This window comes from Protomyctophum parallelum (genome assembly GCF_964188405.1).
Source record: "Protomyctophum parallelum genome assembly, chromosome: 1".
NCBI lineage: Eukaryota > Metazoa > Chordata > Actinopteri > Myctophiformes > Myctophidae > Protomyctophum > Protomyctophum parallelum.
The window spans coordinates 91,909,456-91,930,932 of record NC_139697.1 but is presented as its reverse complement, the minus strand read 5'-3'; the positions used below and the strand labels follow the sequence as shown (position 1 = coordinate 91,930,932).

Sequence of the window (21,477 nt, the reverse complement as noted above, 5' to 3'; positions counted from 1 at the left end):
AGACAGACAGGATTACAACATTTACAGTGACGATTAGTTGTCATGCAAAAAACGATTTGAACATTGGAAAATTATGAATAGAAATGTAATTACTTTTTGACTTTTAGGCTGCATAATAATAAAAAAACGCACAGGGCTTATAAAATGACAAATAATTTTAAATATACAAAGTCAAATGACTGTCTGACACATTTGATCTGATCTCATTATTTGATTTTATAATTTCAAAAAACGTTTTGTTTACAACGCTTCACAAAGTGAGTAAGCATGTAGATAGCAGCGAGTTTTGCTATTTTTGGAAAAACATTCTTACCAAATGCCTGCTAAACTAAATCCACTTCGCTGATCTACAAGCTCACAACGTGACAATAATGCGCAATTAAGTATCCATTGCCATAACTACAACCCCAACAACTACATGTCTAATCCTAACTCCAACCCCAAATATGTTTAAACCACAAAACAACTATTTTTCTTGCGAGGACCAGGGTCTATTACTCAAATTCTACTATACTTTAGCCACAATTTCTCCCTCACAAATATTATAGTAAATGATTAATACACACACCACATATTTTCAAATGGTTGAACATAAAATGGATTATTTGACAATGTAACAGACATACTTTGAAGTCTCAGGAAGTCCGGCAGACAGCTCCAAGAACACAGAGAGGTAGTTTCCACGAACGACACCGTTACCATCCTGCACGGACGGACACACACACACACACACACACACACACACACACACACACACACACTTTAAACAAATACAGTATATTCTCACAAACGTCTCTCCTCCCCTCCCCTTGTTTGAACTGCACTTCCCTTCGGGGCACGTAATGTTAGCCAGGAACACATTTCCTCTGGAGTCATTCATTCCCACACATCGACAGCATGTACAGTAGTAGCCTTAGAACGTGGATAGAAAAACTAAAGAATGGAGAGTTTATTACGTGACCACTGACCAGTAAGGAGGAGACATTCAGTATGGACCAATAACTCGTGACATAATATTTACATCCCATCCTGAAAATTGAAAACTGGGTTACAGGTTAACAGCATAATAATTTGTTTATTTCTGGAGACGCCTGTCCCTTTACCCTTATACTATTATCGCAATGGCGCTCTAATCTGACCACTGCAATACGGTACTGACCATCTAATGTATGATTCAAACCTGACTATTTATTGTACACCTGACCATTCATCCATCTATGATGCGTTGATATACTGTACATTCGTTCTATTCTGTGACATCAAGAAAATGTATTTCTGGCGCTTCTGCCGTATTATGCACATGAAGCAGGATTTAACCAATTTAAATTGGTGTTAAGTACAGATGACAACAGGAACTACAATTATGTTCTGAAACTCCATTTAATTAAAGGTTGAGGAACACAGTTAACCCATTTTGACCTGAGATCAGATTCTAAAAATGTCTTCTACACCCTGACAGTTTTCTGAAAAAGCTATGTTTCTATGTCAGTGGTTCTTCGATTTTTCAAAGATAGCAGACCTACAAGCTCGTCGCACGCCACTCGGTGGCGCGCTATGAGCTTGTAGATCTGTTATTTTTCAATACCTAAAGCATAACATAATGCTAACACCAAAAGGGGTTCCCGCCCAAAATGGGTTGAAAAGGGAGCGGAGTGTTCAATTAAGTGTGAGAGTGTAAAGCGGTGTAAAATCTGTCAAATCGGGGGTACAATTTGGAAGATTGGACTGTAAGGGTTACATGAACACAGTTAAATTAACAGCTCCTCATTTTACTACACGGATTACTCACCGGGTAGACTTTGAGTCTCCAACAGAGTCCAGAGATCTGGAGAGGAGGGCTGTAGACCGGGTCTGCCCTCTGCCTCAGAGTACTGCACACGCGCACACGCACACGCACGCGCACACACACACACACACACACACACACACACACGTCAATGAAAATGATAGTAATTCATGATGACTCACAGGTTAATTAGCAGAGAGACTGCACCTGCGACCCAAAGAGCAACAAGTGCTACAAGTTGCATTAAAGCCATTGAAAAACATGGATGCGTTGAGATTCATAATACTAACCAGCAGCTACAGAGAACGATGGAAAACTAGTTTCCGTCACTGTCTGTGAGTTTGCCATGAGAACACACAAGCAAAAACATACATTTCAATACTACGCTTCAAATGGCCCCAACGCGCTGAACATTGTTCTGATCAGCGCAATATTGACAAATAAAGATCAGAATTGATAAAGAAAGAAAAACGGGTGCGCTTCCTCTGGAAACTGCCCTTGGTCGCGTTATTTTTCAGCTTTGAAAATAACTTGACTCATAAACCAACTAAATGGAAAAAGTGGCACACCAACATAAAAGACACAAGATTGGCTCAAGACGCGACCCTTTTAGTCTGCTCTGAAGAAGGCTCTGCCGAAACACGGCACGTTCGCAAATAAACACGAGAAATTGCATCTTAGCCAGTCTTGCATCTTGTATTTTGGAGTGCCGCTTTATTCCATTTAGTTGGTTTATAGATTGAAATTGCCTCTGTGGTGGACGGTGATGTCACAAACGTGACACACAGACTTCGATCCTCAACTAACATGGCGCACACCCCGATTCAGGGCTCTGCCACGACAATAGCCACACCAAGATGCTCCAATCCTGGCAGAAAGAGCTGAAATAGAGCTGACATTTTTGTATGTTTGTATGATGAATTAAGGCATTAATTTACGTAAAAACATTACTTGAAATATGGAGATTGTGTGTGTGTGTGTGTGTGTGTGTGTGTGTGTGTGTGTGTGTGTGTCTTTGGCATCTCCACATTTGGTATTATTTAGATGAGAGCAATGGACATTATTGCTTAATAAATAAATAAAAACTAGAAGATATCGCTCTGTTCTGTTATCAGTAAATCAGAAAACTCTCTGGCCCCAAAAATGTAAACTTTGCCATTATTAATCTGCCACGGTGGAAGTGACCAGACGGTGATGGACAGTACCTGAAGTTGGCCAGGACGAAAGTGCTTGAGTCATAGGCTGGAACGAGTTCACTGTGGGGACAAGACAGACGGAGACAGAGGCGTTAAAGTGACATAAATGAAAACAGTAGCCGTGGATACTGGTCAACGTCGGGCATAAAAATATCTCCTGTGGATGATGACTAATTCATGCTTGACGTAAAGGCTCGTTGTAGCACCTTCACTTCTCCGTGTAGACAGGAGCGTAGGAGGTTGTTATAGCCATGGTAGAGATCAGTGGTGCAATGTAACCATGTAGAGTTACTCAAGTAAAACACCTTCACTTCTCCTTGTAGACAGGAGCGTAGGAGGTTGTTATAGCCATGGTAGAGATCAGTGGTGCAATGTAACCATGTAGAGTTACTCAAGTAAAACACCTTCACTTCTCCTTGTAGACAGGAGCGTAGGAGGTTATAGCCATGGTAGAGATCAGTGGTGCAATGTAACTATGTAGATTTACTCAAGTAAAACACCTTCACTTCTCCTTGTATACAGGAGCGTAGGAGGTTGTTATAGCCATGGTAGAGATCAGTGGTGCAATGTAACCATGTAGAGTTACTCAAGTAAAACACCTTCACTTCTCCTTGTATACAGGAGCGTAGGAGGTTATAGCCATGGTAGAGATCAGTGGTGCAATGTAACTATGTAGATTTACTCAAGTACAACTCTGCGGTACTTTTACTTTATAATAATAATAATAATAATACATTTTATTTATAAGGCGCCTTTCAGGGCACTCAAGGTCGCCGTACAGATTAAAAGCAGTACAAGAACACAGTTAAAAGCAGAAAAATCATAATAATAATTAAACTAGGGCACAGCTTGCAGCAGAAAGTCACACAGAGTCATTATTCCATTCTTCGATTGTATGTGCTTCTACTCCACTACATCTCAGAGGCAAATGTCGTACTTATTTACTCCGGTACAGTTATTGGTGAGGAATGAACAATATAGCTGATCTACAAGCTCACACTTTTTTTTTCTTTTTATGAAGTATCTCCCTGGTTCTAAACATAAAATAAAAGTAGCAGATCGGGCATATATAGAGATAGAATTAGAGATAAGAGGTTTCTGCCCAACAGCAACGAAACATCACAGAACTTCACAGGTTCTGGAAGGTTCTGGGTTGTTCCCGTTACCTGGTGAAGTCAGGAGGGACAGGTGTGGTGACGAAGGACTGCATGGGCTTGCGGTGGACCTGCTGGAACATGAGCAGAATCTCTGGGCTCTTGGAGATCAGTTCACTCTTACTGCAGGAGTGGAGCTGCCAGACGCACGCGCGCACACACACACACACACACGCACACACACACACACACACACACACACACACACACACGCACACACACACATCATTATGGACAGGCTACAGGCTCAAAACAGGACATTGTGGGTAGAAGAAATGGCCAAATAGTGATGCGAAGTATGGAGCAGCAGTCTTTCACTGTTCCCGTACGGAATAAATTGGGATGAACGCTGTAGTCGACATAGCAAAGTGGCCTAAAATTCATAATGTCAACAGTCATTTCTCAATCTATTTTTATTACAGTTAGAAGCCGGAAATAAAAAAAAATTAGTGGAGAAACCGAGTGAATGAATTGCTAATCGTATAGCACTTAATATTGATATGCACGTTTTTAATAAAGCCTGAACAATGAGATTTGTGATATGACCAAATTGGTTACGATGGCACTTTGCAATACTGGTGTTGATGTTCAAACTGATTGTTTTTTTTCCCTGCAGACTGTTAATAAAGTATCAAAGGGAGGTACAGTTAAATACAAGGTCTGCTAAGAGGATTCATAACCCAAGACAGCACTATGGCTTGATTCCATTAGAGTCCTTCATATTCAATTCATCAAAGCATTTCATGACTTTCAAATATATTTAATGGTTAAAAAACAAAGTACAGTAGGGGGGGGGGGGGTTTCTTTGACTTTTTACTGGTGCCGCAAGTGCTCTTTGAGAGCGGTTTTGAAGGAGTGTAAGAATTCACATTCCTTTACGACTATTGGTAGTGCGTTTCCACATTTTCGTGGCATAGGAAAGAAATTAATTTAACACCTTGTTTGAGCCAAATCTTGGTTGGAACGTGATAGGAGTGCTATTATAGGAGGGCTATTTCAACCTGCAATTTTTCCCTGTCCGAGACCAGCAGAGCCGAGTCATCCGCGAACAAGAACAAATTGCAGTCACAGGCTGATGTATGTATACTGCCTGCCCTTTAAGCCTCCCGTCTCTATTCTGGGCAAACCTTCAGCTAAAAGAGCCGATCTACAAGCGCCCTCGTGACGCATTATGAGCGTGTATAGTATAGTAGATCTTCTATTTTCAGCAAAGGGAATAAAGGAGTGGACCAAGTATAGCCCCCTAGGGGACCCCGGTCAACGATGTATAGGGTTTAAAGAGGTTAAGGGAGATACAACTCCTTGGCTACAAACCTGGTGTTCTACTTCTTGTAGGAGAGACTCCAGGAGCTCCGTCTCTTGAGTCAGAGAAGTCTTCTGACCTGTAGGGAGGAAGGAAATTAAGAGTCAGAGAAGTCTTCTGACCTGTAGGGAGGAAGGAAATTAAGAGTCAGAGAAGTCTTCTGACCTGTAGGGAGGAAGGAAATTAAGTACATTTACTACGTTCAACTAAAGTGCTGCCCGGTTCGGAGTTGATGTGTTGCTCAAGGGTAGGGTTGAAATAGCAGAGGGAATCGGTTAACAGCAGCAAAAACATATAGTTTCCGTCGGGCAGAACACCATATTTTTACTAAATAAGAAAAAACAGACACTATATGAAACAAAAAAAAACATACGATTTATGAGTTTCAATGGAATGCTGAAAAAATAACCCACTTGTCGCACACTTGTCACACAGCGGCAAGTGGCATCAGTTTATAGCTTTGTGTCGCTGGCTTCCATTGAAAATGACTCGTAGCCTGCTGTGTTGTCACCACATGCAGCATTAGAAAGCTACTTTCAAAGCACTCAGTCCCAGCAAAAAAAATAAATGGTCCACACGAGTCACAGATACATGTCAAAAACACATTTCTGGATTTATTCTGAAGTCCAGGCGAGGTTAGTCAAGGATATTTCTATGGTATTTTCAGCTGCTAAAATGGACATGCTTAGTTTAACAGCTTATTGGTTCATTTGCATAATAATTGCACATCCTGCATTTTTCAGACAAAAGTGAAATGGGGGAGATAGAAAGTCGTTAAAAAAGAAAAGAAAATAGGCACACAAAAAACGTACAGCTTGTTTTCCTGCATTTCTGCACCAGTAGTACCAGTAGTACTATACACTAGGGTTGTAACGATATACTAACTACTAACTGCATCGAAAAATCTTAAAATATATCGAAATGAAAACAACAAATTGTATCGTTTGACTTTGTTTCGTATCATATTGTCTTGCAATGAAAATAATCGGTATCGAATCGTTTTGCAATGCAAATAAGAAATTGTAACAATACTAAGTACTTGTGCGTTGTAATTAGCAATTTTAAGAAGAAAAAAGAAAAGGGAGTTTAATTACTTTTCCATTCCATATAACTAGACCTGGTCTGTGGATAAATGTGTGTATTCTCTGTATTCATGTCAAGGTACAGATTTGTCCATATGTGTTCAAATATAATGTCTATGTATTGGCCAGATAATCACTGTGCTTATTTATTTATTCATATTTATTTATTTATTCATTCATTCATTCATTTATTTATTCATACAGTTTCCCTTAAAAAACCTGCACTATCCATACGTTTCACACAGAATTAATGCCTTTGCTAAATAGTTACTGTATCAATTTTAAATAATTGAATGGCCATAATGAACCAATATTGCCCATGTATCGTTAAACATGTATCGTGATACCCATACTTATACATTGTTCCATTTGTACACAGACATGGCTGGACGTACAGAAGAACACCATACAGCTGCTCCTCAGATATAACTACATTACGTCTGGGGATAATGGGCTAGTAAATAAAGCCAAGAGCTACTTAAGAGAAGTTTCCCCACCCATGGAAACAAATGCCAGACTGGCTACCCGAGTCGGATGTTATCGGTGTGTGGCACTATTGCGCTCCAATGGGGATATACATGTCTTTTTTTATATGGAACGGTTTTGGACATACAAGGTTTCCACCTGACAGAGATGGTATTCAACTAAGTGTGTGGGTGTTTGTGTGTGTGCGTGCACATCAAAGGACATGTGTGGATGAGTGTGTGGGAGAGTGGGAGTTCAGAGTGCTCTCTCTCTTTTTCTATTTCTTCCTTTTCCTAGATGGTGCTTCAATCACGTTGTCCACTAACAGGCTCATACATAGTCTGGATTTTCGGTGGTTAGGTGACCACCGAACTACAACATAACGTCACGAGCCACGGTGAAGAGCAAATCACCGCCACCACTCCAGCCCTTCTCTCTGTTTTTACTCACCACCGCTCAACGTTATTTCAGCTCCGGTGGTCAGCTCACCACGGGAGCGGTGGTCACCTCACCACCGAAAAACCAGACTATGAATAGGCCTTTACTTACCCATGAGGGTGAAGAGCTTGTTCTTACTTACCCATGAGGGTGATGAGCTTGTTCTTGAGCTGGTTGTCCAGGCGAGCGATCATCATCTCCACGGCGTTGCGGATCTCCCTCACACGCTCGTCTTTCGCTCCCCTCACCGCCTCTACGTTGCGCTCCTGCCGGAAGGAGGGGGAGGGGGAGGGGGGGGGGGGGGGTTTATGGGTCACCAATCGTGGAAAAATAAGATTTTCTCTCCCTATATTCTGTCCTATCTCACCGTTTGATTATGACCGACAAAAGGTCAAAAGCTTGCTATAAATCTATTAATTGCATTTAATAATTTTGCATTATTATTTATTTTTTTCATATACATTTAAAAAAGAAAATCTAAGAATTTCCACAAATAAAGAAATTATTAAGAAGTAGTGAAAATAAGACGCTCTACAAGCCTGACGCGCTGTGTGCTTGTACATCTGCTATTTTCAATCAGTGATGTAAATAGGTTTCCCAGGAGTCAGAACCCAGGGGGGGGGAAGGGGTCTTTAACATGGGTCCCATGGACATTTTAAGAGTCCTACTTCAACGACGTTAGAGTACAGTACCGAGTACAGTATTGTATCCCAGGAGGATGACATGATTGCGTCGTTTCTCAATTTAGTGAGTCTAAGACGGGTCCCGGACAAACTTCTAATCTCTCTTTTCGGTCTCGACCTGAAATGTTTGGGAACGAGTCGGCGACTGCTGTAACATTCATTGGGGAGTCAGGAAGAGGCAATGTCAGAAGCCGAATGTTGAGCAGCATTTATAGAGCCAACCAGTTCACGGAGATCATCATCTATTCATGATGTACCACTAGAGCAACTTCCTTTTTTGTGTGCAGAGTATTTGGGGACTATACATTCTTTTAGACATTATTCTTGTACTGACATTTATAAAAAACTGTTTTAATTGGGATAACATATGTCTTATGACTTTAATGTTGCCATTCTTGCAGTGACATTAAATTAAAGAAATGTTTAGTTGCTTTAGAAAAGCAATAGGCAACAGTCAGTCAGGAAGCAGTTCTTTAGGGTGATTTTACATCAGGGTGGTAGACAGTCGGCTCTGTGTTGTGCCCAACAACACCCTGTAAAGCTGTTCTAAAACCTCACTCTAAACCATGTCTGAAAATTGATAACGTGCTGCCATCTAGTGGAAATTGTCTGCATTGCAACATAATCAGGCCAGGTAGAGGGTGTTTGCTGTAGAGCGTATAAGAGAGCTCCCAATGCAGCTACGCCCAAATATGGAGTTCATTGTCTAACTTCACTGTGTCGTCAATGGCATCAAAGGCACAAACAAATCAGTCAGCGACAAGGACTGACAGATACATAGATCTCCATATATGGGCATATCGGTCGGATTGGCGGTACGACAAATGGCCAACTTATGGCTATGACACAGAGGGAGAAATCTTCAATTTAGTACAATTAGAGATTTGTTGTCACAAGCCCTATAAAAGACATTGTGTGAGGGTCTTACTTCTGATGGCATATCGATATCCGTACTAATCATGTCAAACATACTGTACAGTAGTTGTATAAACAACGGCGTCGTACGCCGAAAATGACGTATCCACAAGCCATCGTAGTAACGGCGTCTAAATGCAGCCCAGGGTTTCCTCACCACTTCCTGCACCAGGCTGATGAGTTCCATAAGGCGGCGGCGCAGCTTGGCGACCTCCTCGTTGACCTTGGTCACGTGCTGCTCGTAGATCTCCACCAGCGGCTTGAAGGTGTGACCACCATGCTGGACGTAGCACACAGCACAACACACAATGAAGGCACACACACGGAAACAACAGCGGTGGGACATTCATTGATCTTAGATTAATGGCGATGCCGACATGAACGATTATTAATCGATTCACAAATGTCAAAAATCTATTTTATTGATCTTTTAAATCACACCCGTGTGAAGTGAGGGGCACTCTTATTATAATACATCATCATATAATTATATCACATTCCGTGCTCAGCCGAAATATATCCACCACAAAAGTTATTCCGGTCAATCACTTTTTGGTGTCTTCACTTTTCTGAACTCACTTTTATCTTCAATATGTACATTTCTCAGCCAATCAAATCATCGCTATGGGGTGATCAGCCTATCACAAGCCAATGTTTGTGTTCATACAAAACCGGAAAGCTGGACCTAGGGCTAGCGGCCCTCAGAAAATATGATTTGATATTATTTTACAAAGGACTTGTTTATCTTCCTGTGAGCTGAGAGGTTGTTGATATTGTCCAATATTGCAGTTGTTTTTATTATTGATCATTAGAAAGCACTTTGTTTATTAGTCACACAGTGAGGGGGAAATTAATCATGTATTGGCATCGTGATGCATTGGTAATCAAATTGTAGCCCAATTAATCAGAATGAATTGAATTGTAGCCCTCAGAATCGAATCGCCAGGTACCTAGCAATTTACGCCCCAGTAAACAATTCAGTGAAATTCCAGGGTGTTTTGTCCGGGACAAAACATTTATAGACTGAGAAAACAAATAACACGTTGCTGTCCGGCGAAAACCTCATAACTCAATTTTTGAGGTTTTGTATTTTTTTTCATAAATCAGTGCTATAGAACACCCTTTAAGTTGTGTGTTGTTTCGGACAATATTGAACAAATGGAAAGTAGTAAAAAACGCATTGGACAAAACATCTTAACTCCACTGGACCCTCAAACTGTCTGCTAAAACAGCTAACTCCACCACCTTTCTCCTCATGCAAGTAATTGACAATATCTAATGTCACAACACCAACTTTGATGAGGCAGTATTGCATTGTTAAAAGGTTTTATACATTTCCTGAAAAATGTATATTTAAAATTTCCTGAAAAATGAACATTTTAGAGTTAGGTTTCCTCCCGACAGCAGATATAATAATAACACATAATCTCAGACAAATAAAAAGGAAGAACAGAGAGGAACAGAGAGAGTGACAGGGTGAAAATTAGAGAAACAAAGGGAGAGATTATTAAGGTCCTTAAAGATCAGTTAAAACAAGACATTAACCATGGCACAATAGTCAGCTAGAGTCTAGCTGACTATTGTGCCATGGTTAATCATCTCTTTATGTTTTAAAGCAGTTTGTCTAGCTGCTAGACAAACTGCTTTAAAACATAAAGAGATGATTACAGTCTAGACTCTAGACTGTCTACTCCATTTCAGTTTTATGTGTGTTATGCTTCTACAGTAAGACCTACTGTAGAAGCATAACACACATAAAACTGATAAAAACTGTTACTGCTGGGGTTCTCAACGTTTTTGGCTAGGGACCCCCTCGCGCCATTTTCCAGCCATTCAAAAAAACTTTTTTTTAAATAATTTGGGGACCCCCCAAATGTTTTTTTTTGGGGGGGTCCACAGGTTGAGAACCCCTGTGTTACTGTATGAAAACAATAGTTTAACTATACGTTGTATCCATCAAGTAGCCAATAAGGATTAAATCAAGTCTGTCAAGGGAAGCATGCACACCACTTATCCTCAGTGACTACCTACTGTAATCACATGCATCACAAGTCCTGCATTCACAACAGCAATGAGTGTGCATTTACCATGCCTCCCCATAGCGCACACTGGTGGCAGATGCACTTCTTACAAGTCCAACAGAACACGCTCAGCTTCTCATGGTGGCTCTCACATCTGGAATAAAAAACAGATATAGAAATAAACTATATAGTTGGAGAGTGGAGTTTTACGTGCGTCTATGAGTTGAGACAGGCAACAAAACAGAACTGAAACTTCCTTAGTTCATCATTACTCCGAATCAAGCGAATGCTGAGGAGCTAACGTGTTAATCGTATAATAACTACCGGTACATAACTTATTTAGTCACCAATACCACAGGAAAATGTGCATTTAATTAGGGATGCAACAATCGATTATTTTCGTTTACATTTTTTAATCAACAAAATCCTTTGTAAATCGATTAGTGTGATTAACCACTGGCATATTTGTTATACTTTATGCCACTGTAAGACAAAGTATAAAAACTGTAAGATAAACAGCAAAAATAGCAACATCAGCCGTTCCTTGATGATACAAAATGCAGTGCACACTAATTTGAAATTATCAATATGGTGGGGAAAGGAAAATATGCCATATCCTATCCTCAAGTAATTTGACATAATTCTAGTTCAGATCAGATTTGATATTACAGCCCACAGTTTTCCAAGGGAAAAACTGCTAGTAGGAACATTCATTAAAAATGCAAAGTAAACCCTACTGCCCGCACCAATATCTCTTGCTATGCACCAACTTGGTTGGTTGTTACCCTGCAAGCGTGGGAGACCCAAGGTGTCAGGGTATCATAGATATTAACAACTCCAGAGCAGATGGGCAGATTGTCTTGGTGGGAAACCCCTAATATATCAGTGGGTTTTGCACCAAAAAGAACATAGAACAAGACAAGATGTCCAGGCAGGGTTCACCAGGTGACTGTTTGTTCAATTAATTTACACCACAATTTGTTTTTAACAATCTGTCCATTTGTTCTCAAGTTATTTTGTTAAACAGACAAACAGGCAGGGGTAAAACCTTGCCAAGCATCCATGCGAGCAGAGTAATTATATTATTTTCATAAATCTATAGTATACTTTACACATACGTACAGTTCAAACCCAAATACAAGAAATTACTAAAACAAGCAAAATGTGCTTCCTGAGTGAGTAATGGTGGACGAGGGAACAGTGGGACGGGTCCGGAACAGAGGATCATCGATAGCAGGGGAAGATAAAATGATATGGTCACTGACTTGTCTTTGTCATTCTCCTCATGCTTGGAGAGGTTGCAGAGCTGCAACGTGTCCAACTGCTGTGTCACCTCTTCTGCCCAGCGACAGTTCACCAGCTCCCTTAGCTGTAATGGAGCCCTGGGGATGGGGACAGACACACACACACACGCTCTAGGTACTCTCCAAAAATAAAGCTATAATCCAAAACCTATGTCAGATTTATTATGCATTTACCGGTACTTTGTTGCTAAGCAGAGCTGTACAACGCTTTGGTGACACATTGTGAGCTTGTAGATTGGCAAATGGCAATACAGTATAGGGCATTGGATATAAACAGATTAACTTATGACTGTGACCTATGGAAAGGGTTCCCAAACTTGTCAGGCCACCACCCCCCAAAATAATCCTATTTTAACTGGGGACTCCACCCTGACAAGCACTCGTAATTGTAGGTATTACATTTAGTTTGACTTGGTTCCACAGTTAATATTGTGAAAATAGACAAACCACAAGCTCACAACGCCATCAGCCATTTTCACAATGTTTGCCTCTTTCTTGCAATATTTGGTATCAAAAAGGTCTTAAAAGTCCATAAATTGTCACAGTATGTCGGTTTGCTTACTGTTGAGGGAGAAACTGAGAAAACAATGTACTGTAGCACATTAAGCTAATCATCTGGAGACCCCCACTTTGGGAACCCTTTACCTATGACCAAGGGTTCTTTACAGGTGAGGATTGTATTGTGGTACTGTGTGACTGCAGTGAGTTTTATGGAGAGGCTCTTACCGGCAGTGTGGGCACTGGGCTCTCTGCTCCGTCAGCCACCGCTGTGAAAAGGACAACGTTAGGTTGCATGAATGAATCCTTTCATGAAGATGACACTGTATTGTTGTTCACTAGAGCGGTGCCCGTGGGGCCTCTACGGCGGTGCCCGTTGGGCACTGTGGCCTACTTGGAATGATGCAAGTTGGAAATGCATGCCCCACACACCCAGATATGTCTGTGTCCCTTTTATGGAGTTCTGTGTCAGCCATGCCCAAATATGGAGTGTTGTGAGGTCAGAACAGACCAGCTCCATATACGCTGAGCAGGGGCCCTGTCCAGAGCCCGGGCAGAGGCCTTTTGTGGCGGTTCTGGACAACTGTGGGTCCGACCGACTCGACATCGGGCACTGCACCCCCTGTGATGCTGTGGAATGTGTGTGTCTAATTTGAATTTTGTCGGTGGGGCTAACGGTTCTCGATTTACGTGGATTACACACGTACGTCCAGAGACTTGCAAAATATTTAAATTTTGGTCGATATCCTGAAACGGCCAGATTTATCAATACCAATACCGATATTACAATACATGTTTCCAGTGGGGTTTACCTAATACCTGTTGTAAAGCAGTACTGTGATTATGGCTGCATGTGCATTGTGTAGACATCTTAAAACAGGTGCATTGTTTTCAAACTACTTAAACTTTGTAAAGATTTAACATTTGCTTTTATGTATTCTACAGACCCTTTTGAAAGCTTCCACGAGGAACACTGATTGAATCTGCGGCCTTCAAACGTCACAAAATACAAAAATTGACAATGCTGATTTTAATAATGTTGCATATGTTTAAGTAAATATTGGCTGATATGTTATGAACGGTTAATCATGCAGCCCCAGTTCAACACCACCAGGGACCTAGTGCATAAAACTAAACAGTCTGAAATCCATACTCAAACCAACGAAGAGTAAGGGGGGGGGAAGTCCCGCCTCGTTGTCTGGGCCAGCCAATGGCCAGCTGGGCCAAAACGGATCTAGAAATATGGCGACTTACAGTGCAAGGAATGACAGGCTTCATTTTACGTCCATGTTAGACCCGGGGAACGCTTTGTCCATATTTTTTACAGTCTATGGTCCGTCCCTATGTTTAGAGTACCAACAGGGGGCACTGTTGCACCACTCACTTTTTATATTTGTGTGTGATTCTGATTCAGAAGGCATCAGGTCTTAATGGGTCGAGACATACTGTACAGTAGCATAGCTAGCACCCCACTAACCCAGCTGTGTAGGAGACATACTGTACAGTAGCATAGCTAGCACCCCACTAACCCAGCTGTGTAGGAGACATACTGTACAGTAGCATAGCTAGCACCCCACTAACCCAGCTGTGTAGGAGACATACTGTACAGTAGCATAGCTAGCACCCCACTAACCCAGCTGTGTAGGAGACATACTGTACAGTAGCATAGCTAGCACCCCACTAACCCAGCTGTGTAGGAGACATACTGTACAGTAGCATAGCTAGCACCCCACTAACCCAGCTGTGTAGGCGAGTGTTGACTTGGTGTGATTCTCACCCGTATGCAGCTGAAGCAGCAGAGTTTGGAACAGTGTGGACACAAGCGAGCGTCCCTCAGCTTCTCCATGCAGATGAAACAGCGGAACACCTCCGCAATACTCTGCCGGACACAAAGGAGACACACGTCATTTACATTCTAAAGAGTCAACATGAGGAATAATGAAGGAACGGGTCAGGAAGGTATTCTGTCTGGCAGCAATGGCTGTGGAGGAGTGGTTTGGGCACGGGAAGGTTCCCGGGTTCAATCCCCAGCTCCTTACCTCCGTCCTGGCTTAAGTGTTGAAGTGTCCTTGACTCCTTTAGCAAGACACCGAACCCCTAACTGCTCCCAATGAGCGTGGTGGCCTCTGTGCTGTTGGTGTGTGGGTGAATGTCAAGGCACATTGTAAAGTGCTTTGGGATAAAAAGGTGCCATGTTGACTATTTAACATGAATGTAGGAAATAGAATTCCGAAAGAAGAAATTGATCATTTTAGGCTTTATTTACCGATCTTCTCCACAAAAAGAGAGAAGCTGCCCCATGTTACATTTTAAAATGTCTACTTATGGAGAACCTAAGGGATCGCATCAATTCTACATGGCATGATTTAAACTAAAGACATGACAAATATCCATTATAATAAGACACCACATGAAGTATGACACTGTACCTCAACACTTTGTTCATCCATCTCCGACACTTTGGTTCTCTTGATGGAGGAGAAATCAAAGGCAGTCTCAAACAAGAGCCTAGAAAGAATGATAGTTATGATACGATGAGATGTTACAGTCGACGAACACACCATGAAATTCTGTGTAATGTGACAAAGGTGACTGACCGACTGTAACGCTGTATATTGTAACCAATAGCCTGCATATAGTATGCATGAGCATGATAATATATAAGTTATATTGGCGGGCGCCCGCTGGCCAAATATAGGCTTTGTTTGGCCTGACAGCGTGTTCTCTCTCTCCCTCTCTCTTTCCTGTCTATCTTCACTTGATACTATAAAAATAAAAGGCAGAAAAGCCAAAAACAAATCTTTATATAAGTTATGTTGTCAATGTTCATATGTTATTTAGACATGTAGATACGTTTGCTCAACCACACATGCTATAAGAATGTTATTTAGAAGATGTTTAAACGGATGTTGGGTTACCTACAGTAGTATCCTAGTTACTTTAGTACTTAGGCTAATTGTTTTCTTTGCACTCTTATTAATTTGACCGCCAGTCGTTTTGTTGACTAGGGTTCATGTCACTCTGGATAAGAGCGTCTGCTAAATGCCCAGTGTCATTTGTAAACTGTATGACCGCAGGCAATGACATAATTTATTCATCACGTAGATACTGTAGCATGCCATCACCGCAGCACCCGTGGGTAGCCATGTTTGACATAATGTGGGAGGGAAATGACGCACATCGGGGCGGGGGATAATATGTTTACATACCGGTACGCCTAGCCTTAATGTCAACGAGAAATTTGCATTTGATCAACATTTATTAATTTAATGAATGCATTAACCGTGAAACATAATGGTAATCCTACTGGGATTTCCAGACAGTCTGGGGAGGGAGGTGGCTGAGAACACAGCAGGTCCTGGTTATTGGCCTGCAGCGCAGCCCCACGTCTTTATTGCTAAATAGAAATAATAGGCAATGGTCAGTTTTACAATTAATTGAGTAAGTGTTTGGCCAAAATCATTCGCAAAGCCCCAATGTTGTTGCCACCGCTTGTTTCCTTGGTTGCACCAAATGTCAACAAAGAGTTCAACAACTGTTTACATTCCTCCATGCAGGGGGGTGATGGCCAACATTATTCTACAATGCTAATCATGCTGTGTGTCTCATACACATTAGTTTGACCATTTTATTTAGATGACTTTGTTTTGTCTTTACATGATGATGTCTTACACGATCAAGCCATATCTCAATACTAGAATTTTAGCTAAACATGACATGGGTTGAATTTTTATGTACTGATAATGTATTGCAATTTAGACAGCCTATCTGTACTGAGGTGCATGAATGTTTTTGTATTGCGTACATACATTGTACAGTACCACTCTACAGTTGTCATGGTGCATGGTTTTTATATACCATTACTGTATAGTACGACTGTACTGTTGTTGTGGTGCATGGACTTTAGTTTAGGGAGCTACATTACCTCTCCTGCATTTGCACTGCAGGTTATTGCACTGCACCACCATGATGCCAAAATCAAATCAAATTTGTAATGATGTTATCATGTCATACAGAAACCGAGGCCCAGCATGCATGTATAAGCTATACAAACAACTGTGTGGTCTACTCTATATATTACATACACAATCGAATAAAAACTGTGCTGTTGTACAGTGCTCTTGATCCCTGCTGCAGAGCAGATGTGCATGGGCCCTGAAAATGGGATTCCTGCATGGTTACCTGCAAACATCACTGGGCCCTGCAGATAACCTGGTTATGGTTAGCTACTACAAACATCACCATGAGCCCTGCAGAGAGACTGCAGCATCCGACGCATAGTGACAGCTTACTGTCTGCAACCATTTGCTACAGCAACTCCACATTTTAAACTCACGTTGTTTACATTTTCGTGGAGCGAAAGCACTGTGGGTTTAGCTGAACAACACAAAGGAAAACATTGTAGAAATGTGTCCATGTATCGCATTAAAATACCCATTAGCACGAAGGCGAGCTAGCCCACTTGTTACATCAGAATGGGCGACCTATCGAATTACGCCATGTTCCTAGCTAGCTGGGTCAAGTACAATCATGGCTCAAAATGGGGTTTTGACATCAACTATATAATTGTGTGTGTGTGTCACAGCATTATTTAGAAATAACATTAATCAACGGCCAAAAGATATGACATGGTGGAAATTATCTTTGAGGCGAATGCAAATTAAAGCATGTGGGGCACCGAGGCTAGAGGCAACGAGTCACATAATTCGATAGGTCGCTGTTCGCGGTGTAACAGCCGTTTAGCCAGCAGGTAGCTAGGTTACCTTTCTCAGGAGGACTCGGGTTGCTCTCTCCTTCCCTCCCTCGTCTTCCTTTCTGTGTTGTTGTCCGTCAAGCTTCCTGAATGACACCTATACCTGGCCCGGCAGATCAGCAGTAACGCTGCATCATGTCCACATAACACCAACAACACTTTAGCCGTAGTCGTATCCTTCTCTACTTCACACTGACTGACTGACTGTTCACAGGCAACGCATTTGGCTTTGATATCAGGTCAGCAACATCACTGTCTGACTGAGTCTGTCACAACAAGATGATTAAAGTAGTCACAATACTTCCGGCTTTTACCGCGTTGTCCTCCACAATAAAAGCGTGTTTGAGAGAGAGAGAGAGAGAGTGTGTGTGTGTGTGTGTGTGTGTGTGTGTGTGTGTGTGTGTGTGTGTGTGTGTGTGTGTGTGTGTGTGTGTGTGTGTGTGCACGCGCGCGCGCGTGTGCGTGTTTATTAACGTGCCATTGACTGTCAAAACATTTCGATTTGATTTAGGAAAAATGTAATACAAAGCAATGACACATGCAACGAACTGATGGATAGGCCTACTGATCCAATTACAGCACATAAGTTCTTACAACTATAATGCAAATTGAGGGAATATCTTATTTTATTTTGTGTGCCCAGGATCACATGTTATCTAATTTTGAGTGATTATTTGGATAAGATCACACATTGAATTACGAATTTACAATTTAGGCATTTAGCAGCAAAAATGCATTTTGTTTGGTGATCAGACAGAGATGAAAGTAGCCTACAAGTACAACACAAGTGGAGACTAAAGTTTAAAAATGAAGGAATAAAAAAAACTGACATATTTTACCACATATTCTATAGACTGGGGTTCTTGTCAAGGAAACCAAAATTAATTTGCCGGTGGCTGTATAGTGGACAGGTACCCCCATACGAGAACATTTGTATTGAGAAACTTTCTTCACCTAACCCTATTGTAGGCCATTTTTTATGTGTAAAGTATACATAAATATCAGCAGCTCCTTTCCTCCCCTCCCACGTAAAGTGGCATCTGACTCAACCAACACTAACCCCAAAATACCATGCAATGCATGCCCTCCTTCTCTCCTCTTTCCCCAGACGAGGTTCTACAACTAGTAACATCCTCTAGACCTACCACTTGTCCTCTTGACCCTGTCCCGTCTCCAATCTTCCAGACCATCGCACCTGATCTGCTCCCCTTCATCACCTCCATCATCAACACCTCAGTAACCTCAGGCTGCGTCCCATCTGCCCTCAAGTCAGCCAGAGTAACACCACTCCTCAAGAAACCAACCCAAGACCCCTCAGATGTCAAGAACTACAGACCGGTATCACTCCTTTCATTTATTTCTAAAACCATTGAACGTGTTGTCTCCAACCAGCTCTCTCTCCATCTCTCACAGAACAATTTGCTGGATCCCAACCAGTCCGGATTCAAGAAGGCCCACTCCACAGAAACTGCCCTGCTGGCAGTCACAGAAGCACTACATGCTGCCCAAGCTGCTTCCCACTCTGCAGTACTGATTCTCCTAGACCTATCGGCAGCATTTGACACAGTGAACCACCAGCTGCTCCTAGACACCCTAGCGGATCTAGGCATCGGTGGAACGGCACTAAAGTGGTTCTCCTCCTACCTCACCGACCGGACCTACCAGGTTTCCTGGAAAGGTCTGTTATCATCCCCCCGAACCCTCCAAACTGGGGTCCCACAGGGATCTGTACTTGGTCCCCTCCTTTTCTCACTGTACACTAAATCCCTTGGCACTATCATCTCTGCTCACAATATATCCTATCACTTCTACGCCGATGACACACAACTGTTTCTATCCTTCCCCCCCTCTGCCACTCAGGTGGAAGAGCGCATCACTGCATGCCTGGCTGACATCTCACAGTGGATGTCCTCCAATCACCTCAAGCTGAACCCAGACAAGACTGAGCTTCTCTTCTTCCCAGCTAAGTCCTGCCCTATGCGGGAGCTAACTATCTCCGTAGACAACGCCCTGGTAACGTCTGTCCCAACAGCCAGGAATCTCGGTGTTGTCCTGGACAGTCAGCTCTCGTTCAAAGCTCACATCACAGCTGTCACTCGATCCTGTAGGTTCACACTCTATAACATACGACGAATTAGACCGTTCCTCACCCAGGAATCAGCCCAGCTCCTAATCCAGACAACAGTCTTGTCAAAACGCGACTATTGTAACTCCCTCCTTACTGGCCTACCAGCATGTGCACTTAAGCCTCTCCAGCTGATCCAAAATGCCGCAGCTCGCTTGGTCTTCAACCAGCCAAAATTCTCACATGTCTCCCCCCTGCTCCGCTCCCTCCACTGGCTCCCGGTCGCTTCCCGCACAGAATACAAAACTCTGATGCTGGCATTCAAAGCAACCAAAGGTTTGGCTCCCCCTTATCTTGCAAGTATGATTGAACCCTACAAACCCTCCCGCTCACTCAGATCAGCCAACGCAGGGAAGCTGGAAGTACCCTCACTAAAAACGCCGGGACAACGCTCCACACGTCCCAAACTCTTCTCCCTTCTGGCTCCAAAACTGTGGAATGCACTTCCCATTGCAGTCAGAACTGCAGCATCACTCCCAATCTTCCGCCGTAGTCTGAAAACCCACCTTTTCAGACTCCATCATGGCCCATAGCACTTATCCTACCCCCTTAGATAGCATTTCTGTAGACTTAGATAGCATTTGATACAGACTTATAGCATGTTATGTAGACAGCACTATAATTGCATTGTATATAGTCATAGCACGCCATAGTACATATGTATAGCATAGTAGTATAGATATATAGTTTATATGTATAGTCTCATAATATAGATATTCCACTGTTACTTTCTTAGCTTACGCATGTTTCATGATAAATGCTTTTTTGTGATGTATTCCCATGCTTTTTGTTCTTGCTTAATGTAAATCGCTCTGGATTAAGAGCGTCTGCTAAATGCCTAAATTGTAAATTGTACACAAATAGGGTTGGTTAAACTGATTGTGATGCTATTCACACATTTTGCCGGGGACCCTTGAAACCCTGTCAAGGACCGCTGGCCCCAGACCCCACTTTGAGAACCAGTGCCTTAGACTATACTGCGAGGAGCAGCACAGTAAAATAACTCTTCAGAAGGCGCTATAGAACCACTGTGGAACTGGCCTACATATACAATCAAGAATGTCTTTCGTTTTTTCATGTCCCATGGTGAACCTGAATAGATTTGAGTCTAGCTGCAGAGAGAGAGGCTCTTGTCCTAGTTCACACAGCACAATTTAGTATCAGTATAAGCCTGGGCTGCTGGGCACTATCTCTATCTTTCACAGGAGGCACAAATGGCTTTCCTAAATCCATCCATCCTCTTATGTGGCTAATCTAATTCTACAAAGAATAGAATGAGTGGTGCATTTGGTAAAGGCTGGAAGATCACTTGCACAGAGACAACAGTCACAGACACATTTGGTTCAGACCAGGCGAAAGGCTATTCAAGACAAGTAGGGCAGGCTACACTTTGAGTCTTTCCTTTAACATAAGCCTTCCCCCTTTAAGGAAGTGTTAAAGATTGACCCCAACCAAAATAAAGCCCTGCAACAGTCTTTTATCCCATACTGACCTTAACCAGAATTTTTAAGGATTCACACACACACACACACACAGGAAGCCTAGGATGTGGAACAAGTCACCAGAGCAAATGGGAATGGAAGAGTTTTACACACTGCATGATTCCTCTATAAACAGTGGTCCAAACAAAATCCACACTGTGAAGTCAAAGACATTCTAAAATTAAACTTGTAGAGTTTACTGTATAAATAAAACAGACGCCTAATTTCATGTGGGGAGATTAGAAGCAATGCATTGTAGTGTTTCCATACCAC

The 21,477-nt window shown here is 42.1% G+C and overlaps 1 protein-coding gene across 2 annotated transcripts in view; it reads right to left on the bottom strand.

The window, feature by feature from the left end:
• trim37 (tripartite motif containing 37) overlaps positions 1-17,840 on the bottom strand; it is a 44,720-nt gene extending 26,880 nt beyond the window's left edge. For both annotated transcript variants that reach the window (XM_083782153.1, XM_083782154.1), the window contains exons 1-13: positions 17,609-17,840; positions 15,275-15,353; positions 14,623-14,724; positions 13,074-13,114; positions 12,309-12,425; positions 11,110-11,197; positions 9,180-9,302; positions 7,567-7,690; positions 5,451-5,518; positions 4,149-4,273; positions 2,992-3,042; positions 1,790-1,871; positions 627-703 (exon numbers count right to left, since the gene is read on the bottom strand). In XM_083782153.1, coding sequence (XP_083638279.1) covers positions 627-703; positions 1,790-1,871; positions 2,992-3,042; positions 4,149-4,273; positions 5,451-5,518; positions 7,567-7,690; positions 9,180-9,302; positions 11,110-11,197; positions 12,309-12,425; positions 13,074-13,114; positions 14,623-14,724; positions 15,275-15,295 — 1,019 coding nt within the window. In that variant the 5' untranslated portion in view covers positions 15,296-15,353; positions 17,609-17,840. The remainder of the gene's footprint in view (positions 1-626; positions 704-1,789; positions 1,872-2,991; positions 3,043-4,148; positions 4,274-5,450; positions 5,519-7,566; positions 7,691-9,179; positions 9,303-11,109; positions 11,198-12,308; positions 12,426-13,073; positions 13,115-14,622; positions 14,725-15,274; positions 15,354-17,608) is intronic.
• Positions 17,841-21,477: the final 3,637 nt, after the last annotated feature.